The 18,109-nt window shown below is 38.2% G+C and overlaps 1 protein-coding gene across 1 annotated transcript in view; it reads left to right on the forward strand.

Annotated features, from left to right (window-relative positions):
• CCDC146 (coiled-coil domain containing 146) overlaps positions 1-18,109 on the forward strand; it is a 181,950-nt gene that overhangs the window by 19,524 nt on the left and 144,317 nt on the right. The window contains exon 2 of the mRNA XM_020984512.2: positions 10,761-10,975. Coding sequence (XP_020840171.1) covers positions 10,781-10,975 — 195 coding nt within the window. The 5' untranslated portion in view covers positions 10,761-10,780. The remainder of the gene's footprint in view (positions 1-10,760; positions 10,976-18,109) is intronic.

The following is an 18,109-nucleotide window of genomic DNA, read 5'->3' on the forward strand; positions in this document are numbered from 1 at the left end:
ATGGAATATTATTGTGCCATAAGAAATGATGAACAGGCTGAGTTCAGAAAAATCTGGAGAGACTTGTATGGTCTGATGCTGAGTGAAGTGAGCAGAACCAGGAGAACATTGTAGACAGTAACAGCTACGTTGTGCGATGACTAATATTGATAAACTTAACCCTTCTCAGCAATACAAGGATCTAAGATATCTCCAGAGGCCTCATGATGGAAAATGCTATTCATATCCAAAGAAAGAACCATGGAGTTTGAATGCAGATCGAAGCATACTATTTGCTATTTTTTTTCTTCTGTTGCATTTTATTTCCCCTTTGTGGTGGTTCCTCCTATTGGTTCTAATTCTTTTTTTGGGGGGGCAGTGGGGTTAAGTGACTTGCCTGTGGTCACACAACTGGTAAGTGTTATGTGTCTGAGGCCAGATTTGAACTCAGGTCCTCCTGAATCCAGGGCTGGTGCTGTATCCACTGTGCCACCTAGCTGCCCCCTATTGGTTCTAATTCTTACCTACAACATCAGTAATGTGGAAATATGTTTAATAGGAATATATATGTATAGCCTATATCAGATTGCACGCCGTCTTGGGGAGAGAGGTAAGGAGGGAGGGGGAGAAAAATTAAAAACTCAAAAGCTTATGGAAGTGATTATTGATAATTCAAAATAAATTCATTAAAATTTTTTTTTAAAGTGCCTACCTCATGCTGGGACAGGGTGAATTTATTAACTCTTCACTTCGTCTCCATCACCTAAGAAGCCAAGCAGTTCAGGGATATCTTCTTTCCCCTACCCCTTTCTCCTTCCTCCCTCTGTTCAAGCAGAACTGAAACATGTGTTACTGTTCTATTCCCCGTGATTGATAGTCGTTTATAAACTTGCTTATCTTTTATATATGAATGTGTTCCTTTTTTCTGTGGCCATGTCATTACTTGAAATCAGAATGTGTAGAAGGGATAGGAGGCAACCCTAGCTGTTTGTTGTTTTCTATTTTTTTTTGTTTTTCATTAACAGATTATATATGCCAAACCCCTGTAGTTCTGGTGCGGAAGGCTAAAAGACCTCCCATGGGGTTATTGAGTCCTACTTTAGTTTTATGAATGGCCCTATAATTCTCCTAAGCAAAACCCTAAATCTTGAACTCAGAGCTCACCTAGATTTCCCCTGGATGACTTAATAGACTGAAGCCATGGTGGTGCATAGGTCATGAGCTTCAGTCCCTGGGCTTAGTCTGGGAGGTTAATTACCATTAGACTCTTCCCCAATCCCTCGTCCCCCACACACTGTGCTCCACAGCTAACACCTAATATTATACTTGGTTACTCATCTTATGAGGAGTCAAACATGAATCAGGTGTTTCAAGCCCAAGTAGCTGGGATGAATGGTTGTGCTATAACCAGAAATAGGGAAGTCAGGAAGAGAAGCAGGTTTGAAGGAAAAAGAGATATGGTTTGTTTTTGACATGTTGAGTTTTTGAAATGCTGACAAGACATCCAAATAGATACATATAAGATAAGCAATTGGAAATATGAGGGTGGACCTTCAGGGGTTTGCTCTCATTATTTTTTTGTTTTTACCTTATGGAGAGATCTGGAGTATTTGGGTGCTGCAATTCACTACAGTAGCATGAATACAGATGTTCAGAATTGACTACATATACTACCAGCCCTCTTGGGAGCAACTGAGCCCCAAGTCATTGATTTTTTTTTTTAACAAAAGCTGTATCACAAAGAATTAGATTCAGTGAACTGGTATGACAAAAGGAAAAATGAATTCTTGCTTTATTCACATTCCCATTGTCCCTAAGATCATGATGTCAGTGTACCTTCAAGTGGTTGGCACTGTCTCCATGCAAAAGAAATATTTTAAGATGTGACAAAAAAAAAAAACAACACGTATTTTCTACAGGGGCCTCTAGGGCTTTGCACCCCCAGAAGGCTCCCAGTAACACTTGTCTATAATGGTCTTGGGAAAATAGTTCCATGACGACATTAAGAGTTCAAAAATAAAAACAGCTTCAAGACAAGGATCACCTATATTTATGTGAGAAACGAGGAAGGAAGTGGTGGATGTCTTTCCAAACAGTGTGGCTTTTACTGAATAATCTGAATAATTGCCTAACTGACCACTGTGAAGCTTCCTATTTTTTTTCAGTGGTGGTATATTTGTATAGATGTAAATATAGTTCTCCATATATACACATACATATTTTGCTAGAAAGAGGGTTTTATCAATATTCTTTTAACAGATTAAAAAACAAATGCAACAATGCACCAAGCCTCCTTCCAACACTCTTTAAACAGAATTAGGTAGCACTGTTTGATGTCACTTTTAGGTACAATTAGAATCAAATGGCATCCCATCTTGAGTTCAGGCAATATAGAGCACACTGAACTAAAACTCTTCCATGATATCAGGCACAAGCACATAATCACAACTAGTAAATACAACGCAAATTAAGAATGAAAGAGTCAGATAAAAAATGTATGCCACCCTGTCTACAGATAATGAGAGTACAGTCCAGCTTCCAGCAGTACATGTCATGCACACATAATTTCAGAGTGTTACCAGTCTATGCAGCAAGAACTTAGTTATTTCCAATTCTATTTTATACATTTTAGATAAATTCCATAAGCCTATGCGCAATAATCACAATTTCTACAATGATAATGAAAATTAGAATCCAGGCAAATGGCAATTAAGACAGGATAATGTAGCAATTAAAAAAGTTTGAGAGACCTAATTTCTGGGTAATTTACTCAATTTATTAATAAGGCCTGCACTTTATTAACAAAAGGATGGTCATTTGGTCATCTCTCTTAGACAAAAAGACAGTCATGGTGGCGGGTTCACAGTTTATATACCTTTCAAAGAGGTGTTCAGTGAGGGGCAAAGAGTGAAATGATGTCACCTTTGGACAGAGAGAGATTATCTCTATACCCAGATCATCCCTAGCCTTGTGCCATCTATTCAGAAAATTTATGCCCAACCCAAGCCTGAGCAGAACACAGTAGCTACCCTACCAGGGCAGGGTCTTAGTCTGGTCTCATTATCAGCAATGCCCTTCAAGAGACAGAACTTTTAAAATCAGGGGGAACTCTGGATCTCTCCACATCATTAGTTATTAATAATCATTTCTCTCAATAATGTGTGGCATGCTTTCACTACAAAAGCTAGTGTCTAGGAATGCTAAATTAATGACATTTAATTTTGTGGATGAAAATATTTGTGGCTTAATAAACAAAATGCATATGAAATTTGCTGTGATCACACAGATCACAATTATCAAAATATGATAATAATTTGCTCTTTTACCAAGGGAAAAAGAAATATTTTTATGACACACACACACACACACACACACACACACACACATACATAATCTCTGTCTCTCTCTCTCAGCAAGTAGGTGTCTTAATGGATAAAATACCTGCCAGTCCTAGAGTCAGTAAGACTCATCTTCCTTAGTTCAACTAGCTCTCTAGGCAAGTCACTTAACCTTGTTTGCCTCAGTTTCCTCATCTGTAAAATGAACTGGAGAAGGAAATGGCAAACCACTCTAGTGTCTTTACCAAGAAAACCCCAAATGGAGTCACGAGGAGTTGGACACAGCTTAAACAACTGAACAACAATAAAACATACATATACAATAGGGAGGGAAAGGCTGAATATTTGGGGTGGAAGGAGCAGGAGTGCTTATTGAGACAAAGAGGAGGAGGAGGAAGAAGAGGACTTCAAGGAGTTTTGTGATGAAGAGAAGAAGGAGCTCATAAAAAGGCCTCAATTTTTTTCAGTAAATAAGAGGAAAGGTGCTCTACTGAGAAGGAGCATAGGGGAAAGCATGAGAGGCTCAGGAAAGTTTGCAAGAGCTTCTGTGGGGAGTGAGACAGGGAATTGATTAGCTAGGAATAACCTTACTTCAGTGAAGGTTTACTTGAAGTTGAACATGAAGGTGTTTTAATAGTAGTGATGTAAAAAGAAAAGTCAGTATGTGTCTTGCCGAGACTTGAATCCAGCTCTTCCTTACTCCAACATCACTCTAACCACTATGCCACATTGCCTCTCCTTTTATCTCTTACATCTTTTTTTTTTTTTGGTGAGGCAATTGGGGTTAAGTGATTTGCCCAGAGTTATACAGTAAGTATTGTGTCTGAGTTCGAATTTGAACTCAGGTCCTCCTGACTCCAGGGCCAGTGTTCTATCCTCTGCACTACCTAGTTGCCCCCCTTCATGTCTTTTTATCCAGTCTCTTCGTTTTTGTGCCTAACATATTCTCTCTCTCTCTTTTTTTGTCTTTTATTTTTTAATTATTGCCAAGTTTTCTTCTGGAATTTTATATTAGTATTCTATTAACTCAAAGTATTTCTTAATTATGTTAGGGGTTGTTTTATGTTTTACTCATTTCTTCAGTTTTTTCACTAGGGATGACTGCTGAAGGTCTACCCCACTCAACTTCTTGCTGTTAATTTCTCTTGCGTCTGGAGTTACTGCCATATAACTCCCTTAGCGCAGGGTCTGGGGTGGGAATGGAAGGTTGCTTGAAGCCATGCAAGACTCTCATTCCTTAACTTGGAGGTGGGAATGGAAGGTTGCTTGAAGCCATGCAAGACTCTCATTCCTTAACCTGGAGCAAGGTGCCTAATAAGTCTTTCTATTAGTAGCTTCTGGGCCCTTTTCCTTATGTGCAGTTCTGGTTAGGATGTGCCAGGTCAGGCCACTGGGGCCACTGAGGGGCATAGTTCCAAGTGGGAAGTATGCCTTGATGGGATCTGAGCTGGGCCACCAAAGGACACAATTCTAATGAGAGTTGCTGACCCAGATGATCTACTGCAGTGGGGGGGATGGATGGAGGGGGGAAGTGATTCTGGTGGAGGTTGCAGCTCAGCCAGGGGACGCGTAGCCACGTACATTTCTTTGGGCACTACATCAGAGTAGGGGTTAATGGTGGTCCAGTTGGTAGAATGCACTTTGTAGTATTGTATGGGGGAGGGGGAGAAGAGAGGGAGGAAAGGAGAGGGAGAGGGGGAGAGAGAGACAGAGAGAGAGAGAGAATGTAGAGCTTGTATTATTTTGTGTATTATATCCCTACTATCTTACACAGTGCCTAATACATAATTGGTGCTAAATAAATGTTAATTGATTGTCTCACAGTAGATTATGTTCTTTCATCTCGTTAGTTGATCTTTTCTTTTTATATGATATAGTTTCTTATTGTTCTTGAGTTGATTTTAAAAGTAGATTTTAAGGTAGATTTTAAAGGTAGCCAGCTTGGATTAACTAGAACCTTGTACGCGTACAAGGTTCTAGTTAAACCAAGCTGGCTACCTTTGAAATCTTTAACAGAAGTCTGAGTCCAGTTTTGAACATGTTAAGTTTCATGTTTCATGTGTTAGTCAGATATACAAGTAAAAATATACAGCAAACAGAAATATGACAGTGGGGTGCCTTGGAAGAGGTTTTATAGAGATAAGATTTTTGATATCTGTATAGAGGTAAAAACTGAACCATGGAGAGCTTCTAGTCAAGATGGCTACCAGAACAGAGGAAAACAGATCAATTCCCCACACCTTCTCCAGCAAAAACCTGAAAAATACACCAGTTTGAATCAGGAAATCCAAAAAGAAACTTCAGTAAGTAATTGAAAAAAACCACCCCAAATGTCAGCCAGAAGCCCCTGACTGCTAGGAAAGAGGGGCACCAACAAAGCTAGTGCTAGTGCAGGCAAATAAGATGCCGGCCTCCCAGTGTGACCAGAGATGGGCAGGAGACACATGTAGCCTGCAAAGCTTTATATCTAAAGGCAGGAAGACCAGAAGGCTCCCCTAGAAACGCCCCAGGGTGGTTGGAACCCCACACATGGGACCTTGGAAGTCTCCAGGGACAGCAGTGACCAGTTGGGACCCGGCAGCCCTCAGATAGGATAGCCAGGGCTCCAAGGTCCCCTAGCATTCATTCTTGAGATCTCATGGATGACTCTGAAGATCCAGTGCTATGAACCTCAAGGATCCAGCGGGGACAAAACCCAGCAGCACAGGAGATGAGATGAGATGAGAGGAACCTGGTCAAGACGAAGGAGAACCAACCAACCACCCAGCTCAAAAGAACAAAGCACAAATTCTGGAACTAAGATTGGAGAAATGAATAATACAAGTAAGACAATGACCACAATAAAGAATTATTGTAGATCCAGAGATGCCCCAAAATCCAACCTAGAAGAAGTATGTAACACCATAACAATTACAAACAGAGACTCAAAGGAAAAAATTGCATTTTCCACAAGGACTACATGAATACCTAGAAGAAATGTGATAAAAAAAAAGAAATAAAAAATGTGAAGGAAAGGATTGGAAGAAAAAAGAAAGAGGGAGGGAGGGATGAAAGAAGGGAGGAAAGAAAGACAAAAGAAAGGGAGGGAGGAAAGAAGGAAGATAAAACATTAACCTTATTATGTTCCAGGCCCTGTGCTGAGTGCTGAGGAAACAAATACAAGCAAATAAGATAGTCCCTATGCTCAAGGACCTTACATTTTAAGGAGAGCAGACTATACATTTAGGGGTAGTGTAAAGTGGGAGGGATAACAATGTGGCAAAAGATGAGTAGTAGAGTCTGGAGAGATTCCAGATGAGGGTGAATTACTGGAGAAGAAATAACTGAGAATAAAAAATAATAAAACTTAGCTGATAACAAGCTCCCCCAAAATGAAAATAAATCAAATAAGAATGAATTATTCCACAAGATGACAAGAAGTATTAGAACAACATCAAAAGATTGAAGCAATAAAAGAAATTATAATTGTAATATTTGATAGCAAAACAGCAACCTAGAAAACAGGTCAAGGAGAGATAATTTAAGAATCAGTGGATTCCCTGTAAAGCATGATTTAAAAAAAATAAAGTTTGGATACTATATTTTAAGAAATCATAAATGAAAACTGCCTAGATCTATTAGAAACATAAGATAACATAAATAAGAAAGAATCCAATGATCATCTCCTGAAAGAACCCCTGAAAGAGTAAATCTCAGGAATGGTGTACCGAGAATCTAGAGCTTCCACATCAAAGAAAAAGTTCTGTAAGTGTCCAGAAAGGAATTCAAATACCAAGGAACCAGTCAGGATCACACACAATACCTTTCAGTTTCTATAAACGAAAAGAGAAGTTGGAATATAATATTATAAGGCAAAAGACAGTAACTTACAATTAAGAATAAGTTACCTTGCAAAGTTGCGTAAAATCCTACAGAGAATACAAACACACAGAGGTGCACACACACACACATTAATGGAATGGAGGACTTTAAAGCATTTCTAATGAAAGACCAAAGCTGAGTATGAGCTTTTTAAATGCAAACAAACACAAAACTCATGAGAAATCTACAAAAATAAATTATTTGAATAGTTGAAGGGGGCTGAGTGGTGATGTAGTGCTACCATTCTAATAACTGGAGAAGAAACAAATGACCCTTCAGGGCTTAGTTGTCTTCAAAGGGTATTAAGGGAATTGAATTTTAAAAAAAACAAGCCTATAATACAGAGGACTTGTGGATAGATTGGTAAAGGAATATACACACTAGTGTAAAAAGGAAGAAGCTGTATGTATTTCTCAGAATTGGGAGCTTGAAAAGAGGAATATACAAACATTAAGGAAGGGATAGGGGAATAGGTATATGAACCTTACTCTTGTCTGAAACAGACTAAGGAAGGTTAACACAGACACACACATTAACAGTTTGAAGTAGAAATACATCAAATTCAACAGGGTAATAAGTTTTTTTGGGGGGAGGTAAAGAGGGAGGTTTATATGAAGGAAGAAATAAACTTCCTAATCTTAAAATGGAGGATTAAAATTGAAAACAATACAAGTAAAAGAATTAGAATCAAGGAATGGCTGAACAAATTGTGGTATATGAATGTAAAGAAATATTATTATTAATAAGAAATAATTAAAGAGATTTAAAAGGATCCCTAGGACTATGAACTGATGCAGAATGAAGTGAGCAAAACCTGAAGAACAATTTATAGGACAACATAATAAAGAAAAACAACTCTGAAAGACCCAAGAACCCAAAGTATGACCAGTCAAGTCTCTAGAAGATATATGATAAAGTATGTGACTCACCTCCTGACAGAGGTGTTGGACTCAAGATGTAGAAAGAACCATACATTTTTTGGGGCATGGCTTCTGTGTAGATCTGTTTTGCTTAACTATGCTTATTTGTAACAAAGGATTCTCTATAACTTTGGAGGGGGAAAGGACATTAGCCATAGTGTTGCAGCCAAAAAAAAAGGCCATTGAAACATTTTTTAGAATGCACAGAAGGAAGTTCAAAAGGAAGCATGGATATGCTAGACAGTTTTGAAAGGAACACATGGAATTTATTATATATTTTTAAAAAGTGGTATGAAAGGGAACTCAACATTTTATATAAAATCCTTGTTTTGTGTTCATCTTCATAACTAGAAATGTTTGTCTTTTTTTGCTGTTTAAATTCAGAATTAAAAAGGTAATTGAAACATGAAAGTGGATAAAATCACTGACAATATATAGAGAAGGCCAGAACTTTGGAGGGCACCTACATTTAAGTGTACCCCATTTAATCTCTCAGGATCCTTACCCCAATTCCGACTCTCACCAACAACTTGGGTTCCCAGAGTTAAGCTGACTGTATCTGCCCATCAGGATTCTAGGGGTGTCTCTGAGGAGTCAGGGGTAATTCTCTAATCACTTCTATCAGCTCTAGCCCTAATTCCATTGTACCATGGCCCCAGTGGTAGCCAATTAGCTTTTAAAGCGGGTATTTACCAAGATAATAGGGCAAAAACAGAGCTACAAACATCCCTTTCAAAAGTCTGACATACTCTCCCATGAACACATACAGTGTCCACCAAAAATGCTCTCCTGTTTTAAAAGCACATGTTACAAGGGACTAACTCATAGCACTTTGTTACTGGAAGTCCTTTTTTTCCACTTGTGGGAAGAAGTTCTGCTTAGGTGTAATAACTGTGTCCATCTGTCCTCAGCTTAGTGGAGGATGTGCCAGGACACTGATGGGAAGATTAGAAATTCAAAATCCTGTAGACTATTCAGAGTTCCCCAACACATCCTCTAGCCAAAAGTAGGGGGAAAGAGATCTGGCCAAGTCTGGAGCCAAGGCCTCTCCTCAAAAACCCCTTTCCCACTGTGTTTCCTCTTCAAGAGTGTGCTAGAAGACCACACTGGCTCCAGTTTCTGGAATTTATCACTTCTGAACTCAACAATTTGCAGATGATCCTTGGTGTGCAACCACATGTCTTGGTCTATCTGAGCATGATACTTATGCGACATCATTTTGGTCGTTCTGATCTGAAAGCCCTTTTATCACCTAGTCTAAGGCCTATGGTTTCAACCCCTTCCTTACTTAAAGGATAGGAAGAAGATGAGAAGCCAAAAGAGGAAACAGAAAAAGGATAGCTGGACACATAGGAGGAAAGCTCTGAGGATGTATTGTCATCAAAGCCAGTGGAGGGCAGAGCATGGTTGTTCATTAGTGCCAAATGTTGCCAAGAGGTCAAGGGAAACAAAGATGGGGGTGTGGGGGGTAGAGCCACTTATTTAGTGACCTTGGTGAGAGGTCACATGATGTTTGTGTTGGATTATGTTATTTGCTTGGATGTGACCCCACAGCTAGAGGCCCTCATGACCAATCTTCTAGTCCTGGCCAACCATGTTTGTTAATAGCACCTCCTCAATGTCACAGTTTGTTGTTTATTGTCCCAAACACCCTTAAGTGTAAAGTAATTCAAAGTAACATTAAGTGTGATAAAAAGAGCCAAACTCCTATGAATATCATTTACACATGGAGTCAAGAAAATATTTTTCCTTAAATTTTAACGTAGAGAGGAAATGAGACAGATTTGCCACAAAGCAATTTTCTAAAATTACATTAACTGGCTAAGTTTTCCTTCTCTTACTTGGATATTTAAGCAAAGCAGAGCCCAGTCTCTATTCCAATCCCTGTTTAGAGAGAAACATTCATTCAGTCAACGAGCATTTTATTAAGTTCCTACTTATGCCAGGCACTATGCGAAACATAAGGGTGCCTGGTGGCACGATAACTAGAGTGCACAGTGGCTAGAGTGCTAGGCCTGAAGTCAGGAAAACTCATCTTTTGTGTGATGTGTTACCCTAGGCAAGTAATTTAACCACGTTTGCCTCAGTTTCCTCATCTGTAAAATAAGTTGGAGAAGGAAATAGCAAATCACTCCAGTGTTTTTGCCAAGAAAACCTCAAATGGGGTCACAAAGAGTCGGACAGGACTGAAACAACTAAACAACAAAAACATGCTGGGCATCAAGGATGTATAAAAAAGAAAACAAACCAATACAGAAAAGTCCCTGCCCTTTAGGAACTTCACTAAGTTTTTGTTTTTGTTTTTGTTTTTTCTCTTTTTTAAACCATTTTTTCTCATCAATTTCATTTATAAATGAAAGGAGATGGAAGGAAACTGTGATTTCATTGATATAAGGAGCTCCCAGTAAAAAAACTCTACTAATGTAGGTTGGCACCAGTTCTGCAACATATGGATTGGCCAGGGCAGTGAGAGGGTAAGTGATTTATCCAGGGTCACATAGCCAGTATGTATCAGAGGTAGTAGGCCTTGAACTCAGGTCTTTCTGACCCAGAGGCCTACTCTCTATCCTTTATACTGCTTTGTCTCTATTGCAAATGAGAAGGTTCTTAAACAATGAGTATAGGAAAATGTATTCTTTTTCTTTTTTCTTTTATTTTTTAGAGCTTTGAAAATTGTCAAATATGGATGAGGATAGTTCCAGTTCCAGTGATTCTGATGAAGAATCTAAAAAAGAAAAGTCAAAGAGTACTGAACCATCCGTCCCTTTTTTACAAGCTCAAACACAGTTTATTGCTGCCATCGCACCTACAATTAATATTCAGGATGAACGCTTCATTGACTTAACTACAACTCCTGCATTTAAGTGTCTAGATGAGGTATGGTTGTCTTTTTACTTTATTATAATGTGTTCAGTGTTGTTATTGACTTTTTAAGTTTTTTTGTTTGTTTTTTTAAACCCAGGGATGGGGAATAAAGGGTGGGAAATGATACCTCCAAATCTCTAATGGATCTCTTTAATGTGGGATATTCCTTCCAGTGATGTAGATCACAACCTATTCATCCCTGCCTAACTTGAAGGACTCATTTATGTCCTCATGTCAATTTGCCATCAGGGATCCATCTGATATACTATAGGCTTTCCTTGAGACCTCTTGACAATACATGAATACCACTGGAGCACCAAGGTGCCCATTGCCTCATCCCTCACTTTCTCTATGTAACTGGCCCATCTTCTTTTTTGATCATGCATTTCTTTGAAAACATCCTTTGTACCACTTCTGTATAGTTCCTTGTTTATAATGTGTTGTAGCTTGCATTTCCATTGCCTTTTAGGTTATCTGCAACTTTCATTTTTAAGAGATTGTAGTGTTCTATCACACAGCCATTGAATATCACCAGAAAAAAAAGAACATTAGTATTTAAAGAAAAAAAAAGATGGCCCTTTGTTTCAAGAAGAAGGTTAGAGGTCATTAAAGTAATTTTTCAGTTTCCTAGAAGCAATCTAACCTGTTCTCCTGCAGTTAATTCTGGGTCCAATTCAATATATACACATATATATACATATACATGTATATACATGCATATATACTAACATATAGACATATGTATGTGCATGTATATGTATATGCACAATAAAAATGTACATGTAATTTACAAATATATAATGTATGCATGCGTGTATGTATGTTTGTTTATACACACCCAATTGATAGGCTCTATAAGGTTGCCCAGTCAATTGCATATAGTAGTCTGGACAATAGATATTATTCATCCACTTATTTTTCCTATGTGCAAAGTGTAGCCAAACTCTTTTGAGTACTTTTGAATCTCATGTGGAAGGTTCTGCAATATTCTGGAACTCTGTATAGTCAATACAGTGTCATCCAAAACAGGAGCACACATAGGATCTCACCATCTATATCCCTCTTCAGCCCAGGTGCTACACTCATTCTCCTTCATGACATTATTGATCTTTTTTTTTTTAACAAGAATGCCATCCATCACCCTGTTTTATATTTTGTTTGATATTGATAATCAAAGAATCATCAAGGTTATCTCCATTGTTATATTTTTCAAAGACTTATAATTTTGACATGAATTGAAGATATCTTGCTGGGACAGAAACTTTAAGGCAGTGTTTTGCTGTACCGAACCAGGTTGTTTGTTTCTCTCAGTAGTCAACAAACAATATGCACGGTAAGATCTCGTATTCCTGAAATCTTTTGGCTACTTGTGTAATGGTAATAATGTGCTCTCCTGTAGAATGTTGCTTGTAGAAGCTTTGTCTTTCTCCTTCTGATAACCCTTATCAAGGATGCCTTGATGTGTTGTATATGTAGGTCTCATAAAAATGCGTGTATCTGGGAATATGGATTGATAGTTTAGAAGCCTATTTAAAAACTTTCTGTTTATTTCAATTGAAGATGTTAATAATGTTACTCTGGTTTAAAAGCCTTTTCCAGATATGTCCCCACCTCTCCTTAGAAAGTTAGGTCATGTGGCAGCTAGGTGGTGCAGTGGACTCAGGTAGGACCTGAGTTCAAATCTGGCCTTTGACACTTAACACTTACTAGCTGTGTGACACTGGGCAAGTCACTTAACCCCAGTTTCCTCACCTGAAAAAAAAAAGTTGGGTCTAGAACAAAAAGCTTTTCTTAAGGAAATGAATTAAGAGTACAAACTAAACTTTGAACAAAGACTATCTCTGATTTTATTAAGATCCTTGCCTATCCTATTACCTATCCTTTTACTGTTATTATTAGTAAGTGAACTAGGACCCATCCTTCATTCAGAAAAGATTGAAATATTAATCTCTGGGAAAAGACCCTTGTAATTGTTGAGAGTAGTGATCAAAGAAGGAACTTAGTAGTGTTTATTTTCCTGAAATATTAACCCAAAACTGTATTTTAACATTTGACATTTTCATTGTTCAAGATTCCCTTAAATGTTACCTGAAATCACCCTGGGATAGAAGGACATGTCTGAAGGCATGGGGGTGAGGGAAGAAGGGACCTCTGCTAATCTGGCCATCTCTGTAAGCTTAGAAGTACTTGGATATCATTATAATATCATTTTAAAAATTGTTTCTAGCAGACTTGTGCCTAAAATGAAGAGTAAAGTTTTAATATTTTTTCTTTGACAATAGTAATTGATGTTTATTTTGTTGCTTTTGGGGAGGGGGGAGGAGGATAATAATAACATGTGGGATTTTTTTCCCCAAACCTTTGGTATCATCCTCTACTTCAGACACCTTGAGAATCAATTCCTCAGCATTCTCAAAATTATGTTACCTCCAGCTCAGAATTCTCTGTGTATTTTGTCTGGTCTGATGCCTTTCCCTTCTTTGTTTTTTCAATGACATTTCTATCTTGTCAAGAAGTACATCTGGTACTATGATTTTACAGTTCAAATGTAGACTTGCCGTTATAGTTAATGATGAAAAGAGATTAGTATAAATGATTTAGAGTTTAGTATAAAGAGTTTTATAGTTCTTTCCCATTTTTTTTCTGTAATCCTCCCAGTTTCGTCCTTAAATGCCTTCAGGATGACTTTGCTTAGATGGCTGTTTTCCAAGTTTTCTTTTAACTTGATCTATCCAATGCTTTTCACTTTTTTTTTATAAGGCAATACTGCTAATAATCTTTTACCATCCTCTTTTGTATGCTTTTACAAATGAGTTTATATTCTAAATCAGTGTTGTCCTTGGCTGTCCTATCTTTTCATTTGACATATCAACCAAGATTTTCCTGGCTGAGACAGTTTTTAACTTGTTTGATGTCCTGATTATGGCAGTCAATTTGCACTGGTTAACATCTATATGAAATTGTTATAATCGATATTGATATGTTTTATTCTTTTTCTCTCTTTTGGGGCCTCAGTCTACTCTACATATTAGTTAGTTGATTAAATTACATACTATATCTTTTTTCATTTTTCTTTTTTTTTCTAACCCTATATTAAATTTGATCTTTGCTCTAATAAGTGTATAGATAAACTATAAGACAGCTGATTCAGGAATGATGCCCCCATCAGTAATGAATAATTTCCTTATCTGTTAAAGTATAGTTAATTTCATTTTTTGTGATGTTATTTGATGTTCATCATGTCCAGTGCTTCCCACTTCTTTTCTTTTAAAAGAAAAGTATTTGTTATATTAGGCATGAAAATTCTATATAATAATAATAAAAGCAGCTAATATTCTTGTATCACTTTAAGATTTACTTAACCTGTGAGGTCATGTTTTTCTTGTCCTCACCTATGACTGAGTGGACAAGAATCTCACATTGAGTACCAAAAAGTAAGTTAACTATGATAGATGGTTTAAAATTTGTGTGGTTAATACTTTTTGTCCCCTTTTGCTCCATTCTGCCACTGTCATTACAGAATGAGAAGGTATTAGCACAGGTCTGAGGGCAGTTTTGTCATTTCCCTTGTTTCAAGGGTTGCAGAATTCAAAGAAATGCTCAGCAAGAGGCCAGTCCACAGTTGATGACGTTTTCTATATTGAATTCATCTGGTCCTTGGAAAACCGATACAGTCTGTGGTTGGAACCACCTTCAGTGTGTTTTCCATATGTGAGGCCATGTCAGAGCTTATACTTTGCAATCATAGCCCCTGAGAGCCCAGGTCAGGCACTGAAATAGTTTTGTGGAAGTGGCTAAAACTTATCAAAAGTAATTTGTTAGGCATATGGGATATGTGCCAGGTTCCATGCTATATCCTAGTAAGTTAAACCAACCTGATGCCCTTCCTGCTCTTATTAAGTTTACAATGGACAACGGTAATGCTTTCAGAAATACTAAAGGTGTAGAGAGGAATGAATAAACTTTAAAAGAAGATTATATAAATGTTTATCTTATGTGAAATGAGGTAACTCATTCTTCGTATTTGTGTCCCCAACACCTAACACAGTGTATGGCTTATGGTAGATGCTTTAAAAATGTTTGCTATCTGAATAGAGCACTGGCCTTAGAGTCAGGAGAACCTGAGTTCAAATCCAGCCTCAGACACATAACACTCACTAGCTCTGTGAGTGTCATGGGCAAGTCATGTAACCCCAATTGCCTCATATAAAAAAACCAAAAAACAACACAAACAAAAAATGTTTGTTATACATTGTGTACATATTTTCTGCAGAACAATTTAGAATATAGCTTACTTTGTTATAATAATAATTAGTATTTATATACCACAAGGTTTGCAAAGCAGTTTACAAATATTACATTGTTTAACAATGTACATGTTTAATAAATATTTGGGTTTTTTTTCTTCCTGGACTTGCTGTTTCTTTGAGGTGGGAAATTCTGGTATAGAAACTTCCGTCAGTGATGTGGAAGACAATTTATTTTATCTGTCACCTTATAAAATATTGTGTTTGTTTCCTGGAGCACAGAGATGTTAAGTGACTTGTGATAGGCATACAGCCATTATATGGCAGCAGCAGGCTGTAAACCTAGATTGGCCAGTTCCAGTTGGGCAACACAGATTCTTCCTTCCTCACTTCCTTCCTTCCTTCCTTCCTTCCTTCCTTCCTTCCTTCCTTCCTTCCTTCCTTCCTTCCTTCCTTCCTTCCTTCCTTCCTTTCTTCCTTCCTTCTTTCCTTCCTTCCTTCCTATGTTCATTCTGATGGGGTTGGGATCTGGGCCCCAGAAAGGAAAAACCCTGGATTTTCCCACAAGGCCACATTCTGGCATTTGCCTGAGGTTATAATCCCATCAACTGGCCTTTCATTGTGGCTATACCCAATCTCCCCTCCATTGTCTTACCTCCATATGGCCCCTGGCCATTTCCATTGTCCAGGTCCCAGGAGTTCTGTTCACCCCAGCTTACTGGCCACTCCCATCCAGATCTCCTTAGGCTCCTTTTCCTGTCACCCCAAACTACTTAGCTACTCCTAGATAGTATATAAGGTCCATCTTGTCTCCATTAAGATGCTGGGATTCTTATGATCTAGCCATGATGCAGATTTTCACAATCTAGCCAATAGCCCACAGATGCTCAGTTTCCTTAAGAGTCTAGCTAATATGGCGAATCTTCAATAAACCTTGTTTTTGGCTGAAAGAAGGCTTGGGTCGAATTCTTTCGGGCAGAACCTGCATATTGTGATTTTGGGATTCCAGGACACTTAACCTGTAGACTTCATATGCAAGCCTTTCAATGTATACAAGTTCACAAGTGTAGAATTTGGGAGGTATGGCTAGACAACAGTGCATGTGAGGAAGATGTATAGTATTGTGAGAGATGAACTCTCAGAAGTGAAGCCTCCTCAAAGGGTCAATAATTCTTGATTATTACTTTCAAAATCCTCCCCCACTCAGACCCTGTTTTTAAGCACTTAACAGAAAGAATAAACTCTGCCCCACCCCCAACCTGAGCCGTTTGCCCTTGGCTTCCCGCCTCTTTCCTTGTCTTTGAATTTCGGCCTGGAATGTAAGCCCCACCTCCCAGTTAGAATGTAAGCCCACCCCCAGTTAAGGGGGTAAGGGATAGTGGTGGGTGGAGACTTGTTTGCATGGTGGGCAGAGATTTGCTTTTATAAGGAGGCCCCTGTTACGGGTCTCTCTCTCCACATGTATCAAAGGAGCAGACAGCCATCTCGGGAGATTACAATAGAGGTAACCTTTGCTTTCCACCTTGAGATGTGTCTGAGTTTAGTTTGGGTTAGGGTTGCTGTCCCACACGGTATCCATTATATTGCAACAGCTCAAAATGCGTCAACGTTATAATGTCAAAACAAAAACAAAACCCAATGTATTATTAGGTTACATTATAAAAAGAATGATTTTTGGAAGGTAGGAGGTAGTTAATCCTGCTGCCCTCTGCCCTAGAATCTAATCTGGACCACTGTGTTCAGTTCTGAGCTCCATATTTTAGGGAGAACAAGCAGTGCCATGGCCATAGGATGCTGATTGGGATGGCAACCAGTCAGGAGACAGTGCCTTACAAGGGTCAGTTGAAGCAACAAGGCAGACGTGATAGCTGTCTTCAGGTACTTTCAGATTTGTTATGTGGATGATTGGATTCATTCTGTTTTGACCCGGAAGGCAGCACTATGAATAATAGGTAGAATTGCAGAGAAATAGATTTAAATCTAATATAAGGATTATTTATTGAGTTCTTATTGGTGAGTTTTATAGTATAATAGTACCAGAAGGTGGTACTTGATTGCTAGGTACTGCAGTGGATTCATAATTATTCTAGATTACCATCATGTTCCTTTATACTGTCCCTAAGTGTTTGGAGTGTTTTCCCCTTAATGTATCTAAAGTAGACTCCTTCAGTTGAAATAATGACTATGTCAGCATGATGAAGTCATAAAGTTACAGCAGCAAAATTCCTGAGTGGGGACAGGAATCAGATTAAAATTGGAAGTGTTTATCAAAATAAATAAAATAAATAAAAGGACAAAAATTCAACCTTGATCATGTCAACTTTTGGTTTAAGGGGAGGGAGAGTGTTTTAGCCTTTCTTTATGTCCCTCAGCACTTAGCACATAAATAATTGCTTAATAAAATGCTTGTTGACTGAACTAAATGAATGACTGCTCTGGCTAAAGGCTGTGCTCCCTGTCTCCTTGTGAATTCCTGTCTCTGTACCTTTTTGGTCATGCAAAAATAATGAATCCCACCATTCTTTCTTCCTGTCCAATTCCTGGGTATTCTTCAAGTCCAGCTCAAGCCCCATCTTCTCTGAGAAACCTTCTGACCTAAACCACAAACATCCCTTACTTCTCTGAACTACAGCATTGATTTGCATCACTCATTTCACTCTTCTCATACATCTCATTATCTTTTAATGTCTACCTGCTTTGTCTCTATAACAACAAAATTACATTTTCCTTGAATGCAGGGATTAAAGTATTATCATTGTCAGTGTCAGTCAGTCAGTCAATCAATATAAACCAGTCACTGTGCTAGGCACTGGGTATGCAAAGACAATGAGTTAGGCCCTGCTGTCCAGTAGCTTACATTCCACTGGGGAGGGAGGTGGAAAGAGAACTACAAAGATTG

This window comes from Phascolarctos cinereus, unplaced genomic scaffold (assembly GCF_003287225.1).
Source record: "Phascolarctos cinereus isolate Bilbo 61053 unplaced genomic scaffold, phaCin_HiC Scaffold_1;HRSCAF=81, whole genome shotgun sequence".
Taxonomy (NCBI): Eukaryota; Metazoa; Chordata; class Mammalia; order Diprotodontia; family Phascolarctidae; genus Phascolarctos; species Phascolarctos cinereus.